Source organism: Melanaphis sacchari, unplaced genomic scaffold (genome assembly GCF_002803265.2).
Source record: "Melanaphis sacchari strain LSU unplaced genomic scaffold, SCAv2.0 Contig31_pilon_pilon, whole genome shotgun sequence".
Lineage (NCBI taxonomy): Eukaryota > Metazoa > Arthropoda > Insecta > Hemiptera > Aphididae > Melanaphis > Melanaphis sacchari.
In genome coordinates, this window is record NW_020271193.1 from 3,661,585 (window position 1) to 3,680,282 (window position 18,698).

Sequence of the window (18,698 nt, forward strand, 5' to 3'; positions counted from 1 at the left end):
ATTAAGTTAATTTCTAGTACTTACCTATGATTTTTAAAGTATCCGTGCAATTAAAATATATATGACGTGTATTCGTAAAAATCCGGAAAACCGTACTTATATTATTACACATATTTTATAAATGCACGTTTATCCGTGTATGAAGATATATGTGAAGTAGTAAGCCCTAGTAAGTACTTGATTGTATGTTTGTTAATAACGATGTATATTTTGCGGCTTAGAAAATTATTTTCCCTGTAATATTTGTTACTTTGTTTAATTTTTGAACCAAGGCATGATTAGAATAAAAATCTAATGGAGCTGAAGTATAAAAGATAATATACCCATAAAATGGGTGGAATCTATTAATTTATTAATTATACAATTAGAACTAGAATTTACATTAGGTGGTGTTCAATTCGAACAGTTTAAGTTACATGTTATTTCAATAATTTTGACCAGTTTTTTTGAGATTTAAAATTTCTTAAACGTGGTTCATAATTAAAATTTTTAGTTAATATTAATACAAGATTGCTAGAAATTTACAAAGACCACGAATATAAGTCCTTGTCGTGTTCATAATTATTCATCTCTATTAATTGTCAGATAATGAATTTAATATAGTCTACTTTAATTGTTGATTTTTTACTGATATTCCTCTATTATATCTATGCATACTATATGGCCTACCTATATTTCTAATCCCTCAATATTTATAAATATAGTAATTTGTAGTTTGTATTAAACAATGAAATAATTGAATAAGTTTCGACCTCTGCTACATTTGAATTATTTATTTTAGTAATTATTTCATAAAAAAAAAATTATAACCCTTGATTTAAGAAATATTCATTTTTAGTATAGGGATATTGGTATTTTTTACAAGATTTAAAAAATCAATTGCAGTTACTGAGTGAAAATTAAAATTTTTTTTAGGAAAAATTATATTTTTTATGAGAAAAATGTTCATTCTAATAATAATCATTTATGTAGTTATATTATTGTACAAAATTTAATATACGAGTATTGTACTATAATTCAAATTGTATAATATCATTTATTACAATGATAAATAAATCATTATTTATAATATTAATGATATAACATATCTTATACAAGCTAACGAAAAAAACCAAGTACATTTTTAAAATTATTTAATGCAAATTGACTAACTGAAATAAATAGAACTTTAAAATATAATTATTTAAGATTAATAGGTAAACTATAAATATTAATAAGAATTAAATAATTGATTAGTCTTGTTACATTAAAAATGTTTATTATTAAGCTGGACATAGTGTCCTAATATGGACACTATATAGTATAATGGTCATGACCCTATGACATCACCTATATCACCTACGAGTATCTGCATTAGACCTACTGTATGCATTGATAATGGTTTATGGTATTGTTAAGTCCCAATATTATTATTTATATCATGATAAAATTTATTTATGTGCAATTCAAATATGGTATTATTATATTATACATTTATAATTGTTCTGAAACCTTTTATTTTCGGTCATAAGTTAAAAAAAAATAACAGCAACATTTACCAATCATTTTTTTTTTTTATGTGTTTAAATTTTTAAAAACATTATAGTAGAAGTCTTCACAGAATAATTTCCTATAATGCATTTTAATGCACCAGTGTTAAACATATGTTACTTTAAATATAGATACGTTATCGTATATTTTACTGATATATTTTGTACTTAACTAATAATATAGACATTTAATTATTTTATGAAATATATTAAACGTATTAAATAATTTATTATTATACATACATAATCACAACATGCAACTTAATTCAGTAAAATGCAACTGTTATCGTTATTGTTGTTTAATTAATATGTTTTTAATCGAAAAGTAATCAACGAAAAAGTGGTGGAAACGATTTCTTTACATATTCCGATGCCATCACGTCTGTGTAGTAACTAGTAAACCAAGTTCAGAGTTCTATTTAGTGGTTTTGTTGCAGTCGTCACGTGCCCATTGCTCAGACTGAACGCTTTGCTTGAATGCTGGGTAAGTTTAATTTTATCAATCATTTAAAAATTAGAAACATGTACAAAATTGATAACAGATAATTAATTAATATTTTTTCCAAGATTGTAATAATTTAATTGTAATAATAATTATTACCAATTTAATTAACTTTTAATATGACTCCAAGATGTTTATTTAATCATCACGCAATACAACATATTTTATGCTAGCTCGGAATGAAAATGTATATAAAATTACCTTAATCATAACGTCTCAATATTATATTTTTGGATTTCAAAACTAAATTCTATAAAATATAGTATGAAAAGATATATTTATAGTTTAAGTTAAAAACATATAATATGAAACATACATACATAAATTGTTTGTAATCGGAATATTTTTTATGACCAATTCAAATATTAAATATTTAAATTTTTATGAATTAATTATTATGTTACAATATTAATATTTTGATAATAGTTCAATAATTATACTAACCAATAATACAGTTGTATTTATTTTGATAATATTTTATAGCTTACAGTTACATTAATTAGTTTAAAATTAGATTCAATTAAATAGTATTAAAAAAAATAATAATTTATTTTGTATATCAGTTTATTGAAACTAAATTGACACTTACATAATCTTGTTAGTTTATTAAAATATACCTAAGAATGTATTGTTCTTGTTAATTTCTATATTATTATATTATCAAAAAAAGATTGTTTTAGGTAAAGATGCTTTAAAATAGTTAAGGTTTTTTTAATTTCTATAGTAGCGATTTTTAATAACTTTTTTAAATCGTCAATGATTAGAAATTTAAATTTTACTTTTAATTTATGTACCCCATAACTATAATGTTTTAACTAAGCTCCATATCTAAAAAAAAATGAATGTATAATTACATCTTATTTTTAATTAGAAAAAATTACTATTTATATTTTTAATACAATAAGTAAATATGATTAATTAATTGATAATATTATATACAATAATAATAAATAAATAAGTATACATGACAACAAAAACCATTCGTTACAGATATAACTTTTTAGAAGAGAATATGTAATAAAAATATTAATTTAAGAGATTTTGACTCTAGATCATTTTGAAGTAATAGGACGGTTATTAGAAAAAGTGCATGAAATTAGATGAAAGTTTGAATGATGTTTTACTAAGTTTAGAATGAAACTTATCGTAGTGATTTTAGCAAGTTAATCAATCTCAAAAGTTTTAATTTTTAAATTTTTTATTTAGACGATTATTGACCATTTTTTACGTGTTGAAGTGGCTAAAAATTTATAATTTGACAATATATTTAAAACATGTTAATTCATCTTTGTTGCGTAAAAAATATCGTCATATTATTCTACACCTAGATTATATGAGATTTGATGTAATTTATAATTGTATTTCACAATAATATATTGATTAACTTTTTGTAATCTCGTAATTAAGTACTTGGTTTGTACCAATACTATATTAAATTTAAATGAATTAAAATTTTAGTTTCAACTTTTTAATAATATAACTTGTAAGTACTACATAATGTAAATACAATGGTAGGGACACGTTTTGAAGTAAGCTGGGATTACTTATCATTTAGGAATTTATAAATTATTACATTCTCATACTACATAGTATTGTATAGTCATCAATTTACACATAGATACATCAATCAACTACTATCATAGATAATATAATAGGTTTATATTACAGATCTAAAATATACAACATTTATAAGGATATTGTTCAATCATTATTATAATATAAAATGTTAATAAACGATACTGTTTGTAATTTAAAAAATAGATAAATAAAAAAAATATATTAAGTTAAAAAAATATTTTATACATATAGTATTTTTCTTTCTGATATTTGTTATAAGTTATAACCGTGTATACAGACAATATGTTGATAAAATTTTAATTTTAATCCATAAATCTATATTAATTTGTAAACATATAAGACTATTAATTTACGGGAATAAAAAATAAAAATTGTTGGAAACTTTTTAGACGTATTGAACTAGCTTATAAATTATACATCATTTATTAAAAATAGTATTAAAAAACCGGATCTAATATACATTTTATTATATTCATATTAAACGACATAATAAATAAGTACTTGCCTATAGTATTATAGGTTTTATAGTATTAAAGTATTTTTAATTAAATAACTTATTATTTACAGCTACCGGTTATACTAAATATAATAAAATGTGAAACGTATGTATATATATATTTATATTTATTATTTAATATTTTACTATTCAAATTGGGTTGAGGTTAATCATAATTATTTTGTTGGACATCTATCAATGTAATAACTAATAAATATTCTTAAGTTCTTATAAATGGATGCGGTAAGCGAATTTTTATTAAGGAGGACAGGATCATTATAATGTCCTTGAATCAGAAAATTATTTGAGCCATGATAAAGGTAGACTTAACATTAGCAAGTGGATTCAGTTTGTCATTGTAATATTTTTTTTGATTATCGTCTATATCTTTAATCTCCGACTGTTAACGATTATTATTCGTATTATATAAAAATAACACTGACAAGTGACATTATTAGGATTTGGAGGAATCTATTATATAATGGTATATAATATTAAGTACTATAATTGTTAGCGTAACAGACAAAATTTATAAATATAGCATTGGGCTTAGATAATAATAATAATAATTATCTCGGAAATCAATTATGATTTAAATATGAGTTTTCAAATCAATTTATAAATAGATGAATGTTTTATTATTTTAAAAAACATTAATTTCTGTTAGTTATTTCTTATTGTTTTTTTATCAATGTGTTTATTTATTGCGAATTTAATTTGAACAATTTTAATCAACATGATACAAAATGGCCTTAAAGACTCGTTGTAGGTGTCAAAAGCAAACAATTAAATTACCTAGATTAATATTTATATGCAAGTTTAATGTTAAAAAAAAAAAAAAAATTAAAAATTAATATATCGATTAAATAAAATATATTAAATTACAAAAATATGTTTAATATCATTAACTTGGGCGAATGACGTCCTGAAAAAAAATATTTATTTAATAATATCCTTTGGATATTTAATAAGAACTATCATAAAGTATACATACGGCATATTTCGATCTAAGCAGAATAGGCTGAAACTACATCATATAATATTATTATTTATTATTATAACGTGTGTACTGTACAAACATTATATTTAAAACAGAATTTAAAATTTGTATGTATACTAGGTATATTTTAATAACAACTATTATATTTCATTTATAATTCACTCACATAACTATTTAATTCGTAATTTTAACATAATGATACTTTTACCATAAAAAAAAAAAAATATATATGCAATCCTTTATAGATATTGTAGAATATATCGATCAAGAGAAATGTCAATAGATATTATTCATATGAATTATGGCAACTGTGGTCATACCATAATCGTAGAAGATCATGTCGTGAATAAGGTTCACTGTTATTTTTTTCTTTTCTCTTTTTATAACGAGTAGTTTCAAATTTGTTTTGATCTTCGCCTTCCCACGCCTTTTAAATGTACCATATATATTAGACTATACTGCTATTATGCTTACTGGTCGCCTTATGAATGGATAATTGAGCAGTTATTGCATTTAATCTACTATAATATAGTCGTTATTGACTAATACAAGCAGCCACATCAGTATACACGTAATGGTAAACCATGTCAAGGCGATATTTAGCCGGTAGCACTACCCCAAAATTATAATAATAAATTATCATGAATGAAAGACGAACAGAATGCTAATCTAACTACTTATAGCCATAAGCCATAAGAGTAAGAATAAAATATATATACAATTTAAAATTTCTAGATCATAAATAATTCGGAGCAAGTTAAAAATTACACTGGCATTTTAGCTTATACAAAACACGTTTATATACTTATACCATGAATTAATTTTTTTTTTTTTAAGTATTTGGTCAACATATTCAGGTATTTTTATTATTAAAATAATAGGACTCATTAATTTATTGCATAATTTATAATTAAGTTTGAAATTATTTTTTAAATCAGTTCATGAAAAATGCCTACATAATGAGATATTTTGAATGCGGTCAGATTAATATTATATGCATATTGCTAATATATATTAGTTTGAATAAGGTTTTTAGATCATAAAAATAAATAGATAAATCGTATAAAAGTAAATCAAAAAAGTATTAAATATTCTACGGCTGGCCTAAAAATGCTGAAAATTGGCTAGGTGAAATATGACATCTTTGTTTAGGTTCATTTAGTTCTTAAACAAAACATAATGAACGAAATGGCTTTAATTAAAATTGACGATGTAAATTTTACAAGGGATGACTATTTTAATGAAATGAAAACAATTTACTACTACTATAATATCAAAAACAAAATTATAGGTAATTGTTGTAATCAAATGTTAGTACTATGAGTAAATTATGACTTAACATGGATTGATATTCTATATTTGTTAATTTAAGCACATAACAGCTTGTAATCTTTTAGTAAATTTAGCTTTTATAAGCTTTAAACAATGCAAATCGTTAAAGCTTGCACGATACCGTACAAATATTATGTTGTGTGTAATCACGTGCGTAAAAAATTTCAAAATTGTAAGTTGAAGAACGAACCGTGTAAGGTGTGAAATTGTGACAAGCAATGACTTATTCATGAAGAACAATCTTGTCAATTTACCCGGAAATTATTTTACAAAATAATTCAAAAGGGTTATTATTATGTAAATAAACATACTTTACAATATCAGACATATAATACATTTTTAAACACATTCCTTCAATCTATTATAATTTTAATAAATTAGAACTGAAGTATTATTTAAACACTTAATGATAAGTCAAACTTAAGGAGGTTCATTTCATTGCTGTAGGTAAAGCTATTGTGAAAAATTTGAGTATAATACGCATATAACGTTATGTATAAATATTTAGGTAAATTTACATAAATTGAGGTTTTAAATGTCGACAGACTACTTATTTAGTTTTTACTTTTATACGTGTAATAGAATTTTATAGTTTTCGAAAATTCTATCGCTATCACTGTCGTAACCACTTAGGTATAGGCTTTTAAAATTTCTTCTTATTTATTTATTTTTTTTTTTTTGGCTTCTTAATACAAATTTAATTATTTGTATAAAATTTTGTACTACAATGATGTTTGCTTATACCTTTTTATGAGGTTTGATATGATATATATTATATATATATATATATATATATATTATATATATTTGTTGAACATTCGTTTTATTCGTTCCTATATGTTATATATCCAATATGTACACGTCAGCGCAAGTCTCTATAATGTTGTGTTATTATAGAACTTTTATAATTTAAAAAGTAAAAGCAATGATAAATTATTTTGAAAATATAAAAACAGAGTATAGTCTATAATAAATATTAGTTTGTTTTATTAATTTTAACATTTTATAATAGTTTGTGAGTAATCACTTTCGAGATTTAAGCAAACAATTTTAAAATACAATATAATTAATCTTGAGTTAAAATGTCAAACATTAAATATTAAACCCAACACTTCATATTTTTTATCAAAAATATGTGTTAATCTATTTGTTTTAATTAAGCAACAGGTTGAATTCAATTTTATAATTTAAGTTATATAATGATGCTTTATCTTATTCATAGAGTAAATAAAAATGTATTATCTTATTATTTTTTTTTTTTTTAGTATAAAATCTGCAAATCAACTATAAAGATTTTTGTCTCATATCATACATTGAAAATAATGCTTATTTTTTATCTATTTTTGAGAACTAAGAAAAGTAACTTAATTTAACAATGTCTATCATATTTAGTTTAGGTACCTATATACATATTTTTGTGAAATAAAGTTAATCTTAGATTTATTTGTTTATCGCAAAATTAACAGTATTGTAAACTTTTTTAAGAAAACTGATAAATATTACGTTAAACCGTGAGACGTGAACATATTTATACTCATTTGTTTTTTGTTTATATTAAATATACTCTAAAATAATTATCCAGTTACAAAGATTTGCCCGATAAAGATATGAATAATTACTTAATATCTATATTTATTGAACAAATGAGAAATTTAAAATGAACATTCATCACGAATTTACCATTTACAGTATTTTTATCTTAGTTTTAACTAAAAAAGAGTTTTGATTTTAGAGAATCCAAAATTTAAACTTCAATAAAATAATCATTTTAAAAGGAAAAAAATTTAGCTCCTCGAGATGAGTTATCTAGTTGTATATAATCTTATTTTATATAGAATTTAATATCTTGTAATTTCATAATGTACAAATATATAAGATATCATTAAATTACACTCGCCTAATACCCGAATCTAGTGTGATCCATAATGATAACGATATTATTTTTGTCAGGAATTTATATCAATAGGTGTATCACCACGCAGGTGATTAAATTGGCGTATCTACGAACATTTTTTTAGTTTTATACAATTTATTATAAAATGAAAACATGATAAGTAAATTAAAGAGAAAGAGAAGACCGCTATACTTATGGGTGACTGGAACTTTAGAATTTATTTAGGTTTAGCCTTATGCTAAGATAGTAATAGGTAATAATGTTCATTATTATAAATTCTTTTTTATATTTTACTGTCACAAGTACTAAATGCAAATTTTGTCATATATGACCTACGATTGTCATTGTTTAAAACGATAAGGTCGACAAATAGATTTCTAGTTACTGAAGACGGTTTTTTATACTATTTAACTATGTTTGCTGTTACTATGCTGATGCTGTGGGTACATCATTATCTGCATAATATATACACGCTGCATATTAATTCAATTCATTAGTCGTCGTTCAACTATACTTTTACTTGCATTTAAAACTTCAACATTTCTCTCAATAGGTAGCAATAATCTGATTTTACATTTTATTTTATTTTTTAGACGACTGGTTATACCTATTTATAGTTTTGTCTGAATAAAGCACAATTGTATGATTCCGTATATTTTTTAGTGAACTAGTGGGTAAGAAAAATTTTTTTAATTATTTTAGATTTATATTAAATGTATATACATTTTTCAGAAACCAAAATTTCAACCATGGAATCAAAAAATAGGAGGCCTTCAGAATCGAGATCGATCATAGACAGTTAGTTGTTGTATAAATATTATTTATAAATATGTAGCAATTATATTTTATTGCATGAATGGTTTTCGATTGAAATATTATATTATTATTAATAATAATACAAATAATTTTTTATTTAATAGGTGCTTGTTCAAAGCGATATATAATAGCCGTCATGGGATTCATAGGCATTGCTAATGCATATGCTATGCGATCAGTACTAAGTGTAGCTATAACTGAAATGGTAGAAGACATTCATAAAACAGCTATAGACCCTAATGGGTGCCCAGGACCGATAAAAAATACAAATACGACAAATCCAGTATGTTAATTTAATTCGTTTTAAAATTGTGTTATAAAAAAACTATAAATAAACAATAGTCGCTAACAAAATGTAAAAAAAATTGAGTCAGATAAAAATTTATATGATATTGGACTTCGATTTTTTCAACTCGGTGAAAGTAAATGTTGTATGTCAATGTTGTATGTACACATTTGAGTCATTTCAACATTTTCGTTTTAAACAACTAATTGTAAATATATCTTGATTTAAAATTTTATTAAACTTATAAAAAAATGTATACATAAGTTAAAACATAAACACATATTATAATAATAAAACCGGCTAAATAATGAGTATGAATATTTCAGTATATTAAAATGTCTAATGTTAATGCCTAAAGAACAAACTATATTGGAAGTCATTAATTCAACACCGTTAATATATAAGTTATAAAATTTGTTATCTGTGAAAAACATAGGTACCAATAATATTTGTGCGAATGAATTAGTGTTAGTCAGCTACATCGACTTTGATTTAATAGAATTTATAAAAAAAATATCCGGTAAATAATGTTTGAACATTAATTAACATTCAGGTGTAAAATGAAACGTTCGTTATGCAGTTAAATGTACTTTGAGACGATAATATGAATAGAGAACATAATATAATAAATAAATAAAAAAAAAAAATAATAATATAACATTACATACAAGGGTCTTTAGTAGTCTAATATATTAAATTGATTACTTCTTTGATTTTTTAAAAATAATTTAGAAGTCTTTTGTTCTAATATTATTTTTGTGCGTTCTTTTGCAGAACGCTGAATTTGATTGGTCTGAAACACTTCAAGGGCATATACTTGGTGCTTTCTATTATGGATATGTAATTGCTCAGATACCAGGTGGTATACTGGCACAGAAATATGGTGGAAAACATGTGTTTGGTTTCGGTATTTTCCTGACCGCCGTGCTTACAATATTGACACCACTTGCCGCCAGGATTGGTCCCGGGTACATGATTGGTGTCAGAGTACTTGAAGGTATTGGTGAAGTAAGTGTTGTTAAGCATTTAAGACAAATTATTCTTATTACATTTTTGTGTTTGAAAGAATAATTTAGAGTGCGTTGTAATTTAATGCAATGTTTTGGTTATGACTTCTGTTACGGAGTTGACACGCTTGTAGTTCAATGAAACAAAAAAAACTGTCCCTTAACGTGAAATTTATTATAATTTTCAGTAAATAAACATATTTCATTATAAATAAATTTATATTTATATATTATTGTATAATTTATATGAAAATAAGCTTATTGCCTTGGCAATATATTTAAATTTCAATATTTCAAATTAGTGTATTGTAGAATAAAATAGTTTAATTTAATTTTTTTAAATAAACTCCTGAGCAGTGATAAGATACGTATAAAATAATTGTATATAAATGCACATGGAAAATATAATCTATTTAAGAAATACAAATAAAAATATGGGTTATTATTGGTACTATATTATAATCGTTATTATTATAAAGTAAATACTGAAAAAATGATAACCTTTTCAATTTAAAATATCATAATTATAACACTGTACTAATAAATAGAATCAACTCTAAAATTAATTTGTTCGATAATAATATGAAAACAGTGGTAGTAAATAAATTATATTTATAATAATAGTTATAATATTTAAGGTAATATTAAGTATTTTAATTATATTTAAGATTAAGCTTTTGTTAAATTTTAAAACACTAATTGACAAGTATTGATAATTATAGTAGTTACTTAATATATAATCTGTGTGTGTGTGTAATACTGTTATGTAAACATTTTTGAACCTAATTAATCTATGTTATAATATAAATAAAAATGATCAAGATTATTATAAAACTTAATGATAAGTTATACATTGTAAATACTTCGGTTAATATTTTACTTATTTCTCGTATGTGCTATACACTTTTAAGCATTATATTTTGCTAAACAAATCATCAACATTACTTATTTCTATCAAACTGCATTATACTTAAAAAAAAAATAATTATGAAAATTCACCTACTAATCTAAAATTTACGTCTAGTTATAAATTATTAAAAACGTGTAAATAGTGTTAACAGTGTTTATAAAAGCAAAATAGTATAATTTTATTTGTTTTCATATGATATGTTTGAATGTTTCAATCACTTTGACAGGTGGTTTGATCATGCAATCAAATACATTTTGATAAGTCATTCAATTAAACTTAGTATTTCTCATTATGATATAATAAAATAAATTTAAATATATAAAATACTTTACATTTGCATGGATAGCTATTGTCCAATTTTTTTTTTTTTTAATTTAAATTTCGATTAAAAAAATAAGAAATGTTTGCCCAAAGTTCCAGAATATTCTTTGAATTACCACTTAACTAGTATCCATATTAATTTTTAAAGAAATTATTTAAAAATTATTTTGAATAAGATAGTATTATCAAGCAGTTGGGGTGTTTAACATTTAAATACCTGTATTTTGACACTGAATGAATCGAATTTAATTCAAAAAAAGTAATCCAACAATTAAGAGTATAAAACGAATCCCAGCTTATAACTAATTTGAGTGCAAAATTTTAGAAGTACTTGTTGTCTAAGTATAGATACATTTGAGATTCAACCAAAATAGTAAAATAGAATATTTGAAGTTATTGATGGTTAGAATAATTGTCTCTTTATCTCACCAAAATATAAAATACTATCACGAATTTGGATTTCATTCGTTTCTCATTTTAATACAAGTAGATACTTATACGCATCTTTATAAAGATTCAAAACAATAATAATTATAACTATTACATATTTTATCCGGAAACAGTAAATTGAGTTTACGAAACAATAATAAGCAATTGATTATTCAATATGTAGTATGAGGTAAATAAAATTACTTAATAGGTACGATTCATTAAATAATTGTTTTTAAATTTAAGAGGTCATGGTGTCGTATGCCTATGTGATAAGTTGAAAAAAAATTATTGTTTTAATGAGCTTATTATTTTGATTTAATTAATTATATCGTTAAATTTTAAAATATATTTTTATCAATAGGATTTTTATACGTAATGGATTCTCATAATTAATATGTTTCAGAACAAATTTAATTTACAGGACATTAATTTATTTATATAAATTTTAATTCCTTTTTATTGTTATACATAAAAAAACTAGATAAGTGTTTTTTTTTAAATAAACTTATATTAAATTATTTATTCAGGTATAAAAGTTTATTTAATTTTTAAAATATTATTTTTAAAGCATAAATATTTCAGTAAATTGTGGAATTTGTTGTTTTCTTAACTGATTTAGTAATCAGTTTTTTTCTATGATTCACTCGGGAAACCTTGAACAAATTGTGTTCTAAAATTAAAGTTTTTTCAAAAATGTAAAACACTGTTCTAACAATAGCTTGAGTAAAATACTACTAAAAATTAGTTAGAAAATTTGGTATTGAAAATTAAGTATTTTATTGTATGTAGAAATTCGACAAAATACTTAAACTTTAAATAATTTTAAACCTATGCAGTAAAATAGCATTATAATATATTACTGTGTTTGTAATACATAAATTATTTTTCGTTTAATGTGTTCAAAAACTAATTATGCAGTTATATAAAGTATAATTTCTTATTAATCAATTACATCATAAATAAAGTGTTATTTATTATCATTCGAACATTTTTGTATAGGTATCATACATTATTTAAATTAATTTATGGTATAAGAATGAAACACCGGAAACCGTATCATTGATTAAATTAAATTTTATTAGTTTATATGAAATTAAAATAGCATAGAACACAGTAGTTTTTTCGATTTATGTTGATACTATTTTCGTCTAAGTCATTAAGGTTAAAAAAATTATTAATTAATGTATTATAAATTTCTTATACATTTTTCTAACCACAAATAAAAAATATCAAAATTTATATAGTTACAATTTATTGATAACATTAGTTAGTTAAACGTAAAATAATGATTTTTCCTCAAACGATTCATGTTATAATTTAAAAACTAATCAACTTAAAATCTTAAAGTATTCCACTATTACGTATTTACTGTAAACTTATTTTAAATTATTTTTATCAGTTTTATATTATTCTTTGTGTTTTTGATAGGAAGTGTTGGCTTATAAGTTATAAGTTATAAGTTAATAACAATAATATATGATTTCATATTTTAACAATTATTTTATACGATTTGCGGCCTTTTTATGCAAAATTAGTTTATCTATTTATGTAACGTTGGTTTTAACTAATCTTTGAAAGTTTTTGCCACTATCATAAATTTACTCCATTTTTTTAAATTATGAATTATATTTTTCTAATTTTTCACTTCTACCCTTCACAAGTTTTTCTTGACCACATCTAACCACCTTTTTTTGATCATTCTCTTGGCATCTTTCCTGCTGGTTTCGAGAATAATACTGCTTTTATTATGGTATTGTAATTTTCAGGCAATATATGCTCGAGTCATGGGTCCTTAACTGGGGGTATTTTTGTTTCCTCTAACAGTTTCTTTTTGAACTTTCTTCTCTACTTATCAGTGTTTACATCTAACTTTGACCCACAGATAATCAATCAAATTTTATTTTCAAACGCGCTAAGTCTTGTTGTCTCAGAATTGTTTATGATTCTTATCCATAGGTCTCCAGTGGTATCTCTTACTATTGTCGTGTATAGTCTAGCTATTGTCTTATCAATTGTATTTTTGGCTTAAAAATGTTAATAACGCGAAAGACGTCCTTTTAACTATTACTACTCGCACTCCAATTTCCCGTCATCAGTAATTTTTTGTACTCAGGTATATATTAAAGTATTGAAACTCATTGAATTTTTCATAGGTCACTTTAAAAGGACAAGTAATCAAGTGCAATACATTAAATACATATATGTTAAAAAATAAATAATTTATTCAACTTTTTAGTTTTATGTAATTATTTCACATTTGGAATTAATATTTGATAAATAGATTTATTTTGTACTAAAAGCATAAACAATAAAACGTGATAATTCTTTACGAAACTTAGTAGATATGATAAATGAATGTGTTTTTAACAGGGCCCTACTATTCCAGCAATGAATACTTTGTTGGCTCAGTGGGTACCTATCAATGAACGATCGCGTATAGGATCATTTGTATTTGCAGGTAAATATTAATTGAATATATTACATATTATTAATCGGTCAGAAGTTAAAAATTTAACTGTTATTATCAGGAAATATGATTGGAACGATTGTAGCTCAAAGTTCCGCTGGGTATTTACTTAAGATTACCGATGACAATTGGCCATTGGTGTTCTATATTTGTGGTGTTATAGCGTTGATTTGGTATGTTTTTTGGAACTTCTTGGTATACAGTTCGCCGAACGAACACCCCACAATAACCGATTACGAACTTACATATTTAGAACGTCACTTAAAAGGAGTAAATAAAAATAAGGTAAATGTTCATTTTTAATACCCATTGTTACAGTTATATTAGAATGTACGGGTTCTAAACTTATATTTATATTTTTTCAGAATACATTAAAATCTACACCATGGTTGTCAATGTTGTCATCAGGTCCGATGTGGGGCTTAATGATAGGTCAAATTGCTCATGACTGGGCTCTATTTATGATAAATGCTGATTTACCGAAGTACATGAAGAGTGTCATGAAATTTTCTATTGCAGAAGTGAGCCAGCCAAATAAATATAATAACTATGATACAATTTTAATGATAATTTTAAATTTATTGTATTTTTATGTTATACGACTGCATAAATAAGATAATACTTACTTATAATGAGTAAATTGTTGTGAATTCTTTAGTTTGTCATATAGATAATTTTCTTATGCATAGATCAGATATCATTATGTATATTTTATAATATTAAATTTTATGCGAATAGTAATTAAACAATATAATATATTTAATTTTTTTTAGACCGGTGTATGGAGTTCAATGCCGCATGTTTTGATGTGGGTTTTTGCCATATTAACAGGATGGTTAAGTGACTATTTGATATCTAACGGAAAACTGGGAATATTACAACAGAGAAGATTATTTTCGACCATAGGTATTATAATATTTCTATTTATTACAGCTACGTTTTTTTTTTACTATATTAGAATTTCAAATATTAAATAAATGTGATAGTTATACCTATTTAAATTATATTTAGTACAAGAAAGTCGTATTTTATAAATGGAGATTTAAAAAAATAAATTCAATCTGAACTCTACTAACTAGATATAGTTGAAATCATGATTAGAAATCAACTCGATTCCATGTATTAGAAAAATGTAGGTATTTTATATTAAATTTTGAGTTAATTTGTTATTTATTGATTTTACACGAGACATGACTTTATATCTGACATACAATAACTATTAATTAGTTATTAATAACTTTTGCACATATCCTTTAAGTTGTACTTTGGTTAGAGATGATAAATTATTATTTTTTTACTTTCAGTGTATATTATGAAGTAAGGTATGTTCATTATTTAAATAACGTATAGAGTTTTGTTTATGTTGCTATAATGGACATACGAATTCACGAGTAAACTTTAAAATAGTGTAAAATTCTACACGCAGTACTCTTATCGACTGACGTGTGTGAAATATTTGTAATTTTCAAATTTATACTTTATTTCTTTAATATTTATTATTTAATAAAATCAATTTAAACAGTTTCCGATATTCCTTTTAATTGACTATTTTTAATCCATTTGTTATGGTCCTAAAAAGATTTGAAAATTTTTAGCTTGTATTGGACCTATGTTGGGCACATTAGCAGCATCATATGCCGGATGCGATAAGATAAAAGTAGTCGTTCTATTTACCATTGGTATGGCCACTATGGGCTTCTTTTATTCAAGTATGAAAGTTAACGTTATGGATTTAAGTCCGAATTATGCTGGTCCTGCAATGGCCATGGTAAACGGAGTTGGAGCTGTTGCTGGAATCGTTTCGCCTCCCCTCATCGGATATTTAATACCAAATGTAATTTACAATACAGGGTTTTTTTTTATATTAATCATTTTTTACTACAGTTTACAAATATTATTTATAGAATACTCTATTGGAATGGCGTAATGTGTTCTGGATTAGTGGTGGTGTAGTAATCGTAGCAAACTCTATATATTTGGTATTGGCCTCGGCATCCATTCAGTGGTGGAATGATCCGGTACCGACTTCTGAGAATGATGGTGGTGGTGAGTAATATATAATTAACAATAATTTGCTGCAGTAAATTTGCATTTTTTAATTAAAATATTTTAGTATAATGAATGTTTTCATACATTGGATCATTTATTGAGTGTGCTAATATAACTCATATTATCAGTACACAATTGTTTTTATTTAATCTCATTTATTTTTCTGTATATTTTAAAAATGATTAAGATTCGTGTGTAATTATTTTAATATATTTTAAATCAAAGTATTTTTAATTTTTAAGTAATTCGTAATTAAATACTCCTTTGGTTTTATTTTATAACTAGCCGACCTGTCACGACTTCACCCGTGATTGGTTGTTTATTTTGCCTTCAGACGATGATATATTTTATTCAAATTTTATCGTTTAATAATGTGATCGGCAAGTAAATATAAAAAATGGTCAATGAAAACGTATTGAAATGTTTCTAGTGCATTTAGTACTTGGTATAACCTTTTGAAAAAAATGTTAAATAGTGTCATCAGAAAATTGGAAAATTTAAATACTATACTAAATTTTTTTTATGAACAAAAATTATACTAAAAGCTTCAACTTAGACTATCAGTTATACCAGTAAAAAATTTCAGCCAAATCGGTTAAGTAGTTTCCTTGGTTAGCGCGGTCATAGAAAACTCCTTGCAATTGTATATAATAGTATAGGTAATATATATATATTATAAATTGATATGTTTAAAAAAAAAAATTTTTGTTATTTATTTTACTTTTAATCAATACACATTTATTTTAATTGTAATGATTTTTTTTTCAAATTTTTTAGATACTGATTTGTAAGAATTGTGTTTATTTCGAAGTGTTTATTCAAACAGCTGAGAACATTATCACGAATGTGATACGCGAGGGACAGTGTAACTATATTATATTATGCCAATCGACTTTAATATTGAAATATTAATAACACATATATTTGATTTGTTGAATTGATAATTAATGTTGAAATTGTTGAAATTCTATAGCAGTGGAAATAATTTTAAACGTGAAATGATTTTTCAATTGAATTTCAGTCATTTAATAAGAAATTTTATTTTTAAAATACGATAAATACGTGATTGAAATTTATATATTATATTTATATATATATATAATTTATACATTTTCAAAGAATAATTGAAATTCTATTTTGTGTACCATTACAAATTTGTATGAAAATGTTTCTCTAGTCATAGTTTTAATTTCAGACTATGTACGTAGATGTTATATTTGTTGCCTATATGTTTGTGTTAATAAAACAACAATTATTTCCTTATAGTTCGAATTGAATCGAATCATACGTCCATGCTAAAATTTTCGAATAAGATAATAATAATTTAAAAATATATAATTTAACTTAAGATTAGTTATTTTATTGAATTTACTTTATATTTTCATGAGTTTGAACGTTATTATATTTTTTTTTAGTCATAGTTAACAATATTGTCACTGTAAATCATTATGTTAGTTAAATATTATTGTAATATAAATATATAGTTACTATTGATTAACGTATTTATAATCTTGAATCATAATTTTAGTAACTGAATTTTAATTGAAATGCTGTATTGTATTATATTTAATATCTTAGTAACTATATTTAAATAAAACTTTCATTTTGTTAACCTAATATTATTTCTTTGTAGTAATATAATACTTTTAAGCATGTACCTGAATAAATATTTAAAAGTATAAATGTGTGTTTAAATTTGATAATGTTAACTATGTATAAAAATTATATTATATCTGTTGAATGAAATGGTATTGTTTTAATATTAAACAATCATTGTAGTTGGTGAATAATGTAACTTACATGAAGAGTAATTTTTTATCCTTGGAATAGTATTACTTATATATGTGTATTTGATGGTTTGCTATAGTTATTCATAAAAATGTGTGATTTTTATACAATACTAAAATCGACACAATATAGTTTTATTATGATTCTTGTATACAACCAACTGCTTTATTTTAAAATTTTGTTTTTAATATTGATTTCTCTCTAATTCTCATCGATTTTTATGCTATTTAAAATAATATACAATAATAATTAACGACTTAAGTCGTATTAACCGTAAGTTATGAACTATTT

At 23.4% G+C, this 18,698-nt stretch overlaps 1 protein-coding gene across 2 annotated transcripts; it reads left to right on the plus strand.

The window, feature by feature from the left end:
* The first annotated feature begins 1,905 nt into the window (after positions 1–1,905).
* Positions 1,906–17,669, plus strand: LOC112596308 (sialin-like). 2 transcript variants are annotated; one of them, XM_025341916.1, is made up of 12 exons: positions 1,906–2,013; positions 8,925–9,005; positions 9,064–9,129; positions 9,252–9,430; positions 10,208–10,441; positions 14,474–14,561; positions 14,632–14,855; positions 14,936–15,091; positions 15,344–15,476; positions 16,166–16,404; positions 16,475–16,616; positions 17,397–17,669. In XM_025341916.1, the coding sequence occupies exons 3-12, from the start codon at positions 9,081–9,083 to the stop codon at positions 17,408–17,410; spliced, it is 1,458 nt and encodes a 485-aa protein (XP_025197701.1). In that variant the 5' UTR covers positions 1,906–2,013; positions 8,925–9,005; positions 9,064–9,080; the 3' UTR covers positions 17,411–17,669. The 2 variants fall into 2 exon arrangements, with proteins under 2 accessions (XP_025197701.1, XP_025197700.1); XM_025341915.1 differs by lacking the exon at positions 8,925–9,005 and having other exon boundaries at positions 1,917–2,013.
* Positions 17,670–18,698: the final 1,029 nt, after the last annotated feature.

Excerpts from the sequence above, each read along its gene's own strand:
- LOC112596308 (XM_025341915.1), top strand. Across the intron at positions 15,092-15,343 it reads TGAAATTTTCTATTGCAGAA|ACCGGTGTATGGAGTTCAAT; the intron begins GTGAGCCAGCCA and ends AATTTTTTTTAG. Across the intron at positions 16,405-16,474 it reads TCGGATATTTAATACCAAAT|AATACTCTATTGGAATGGCG; the intron begins GTAATTTACAAT and ends TATTATTTATAG.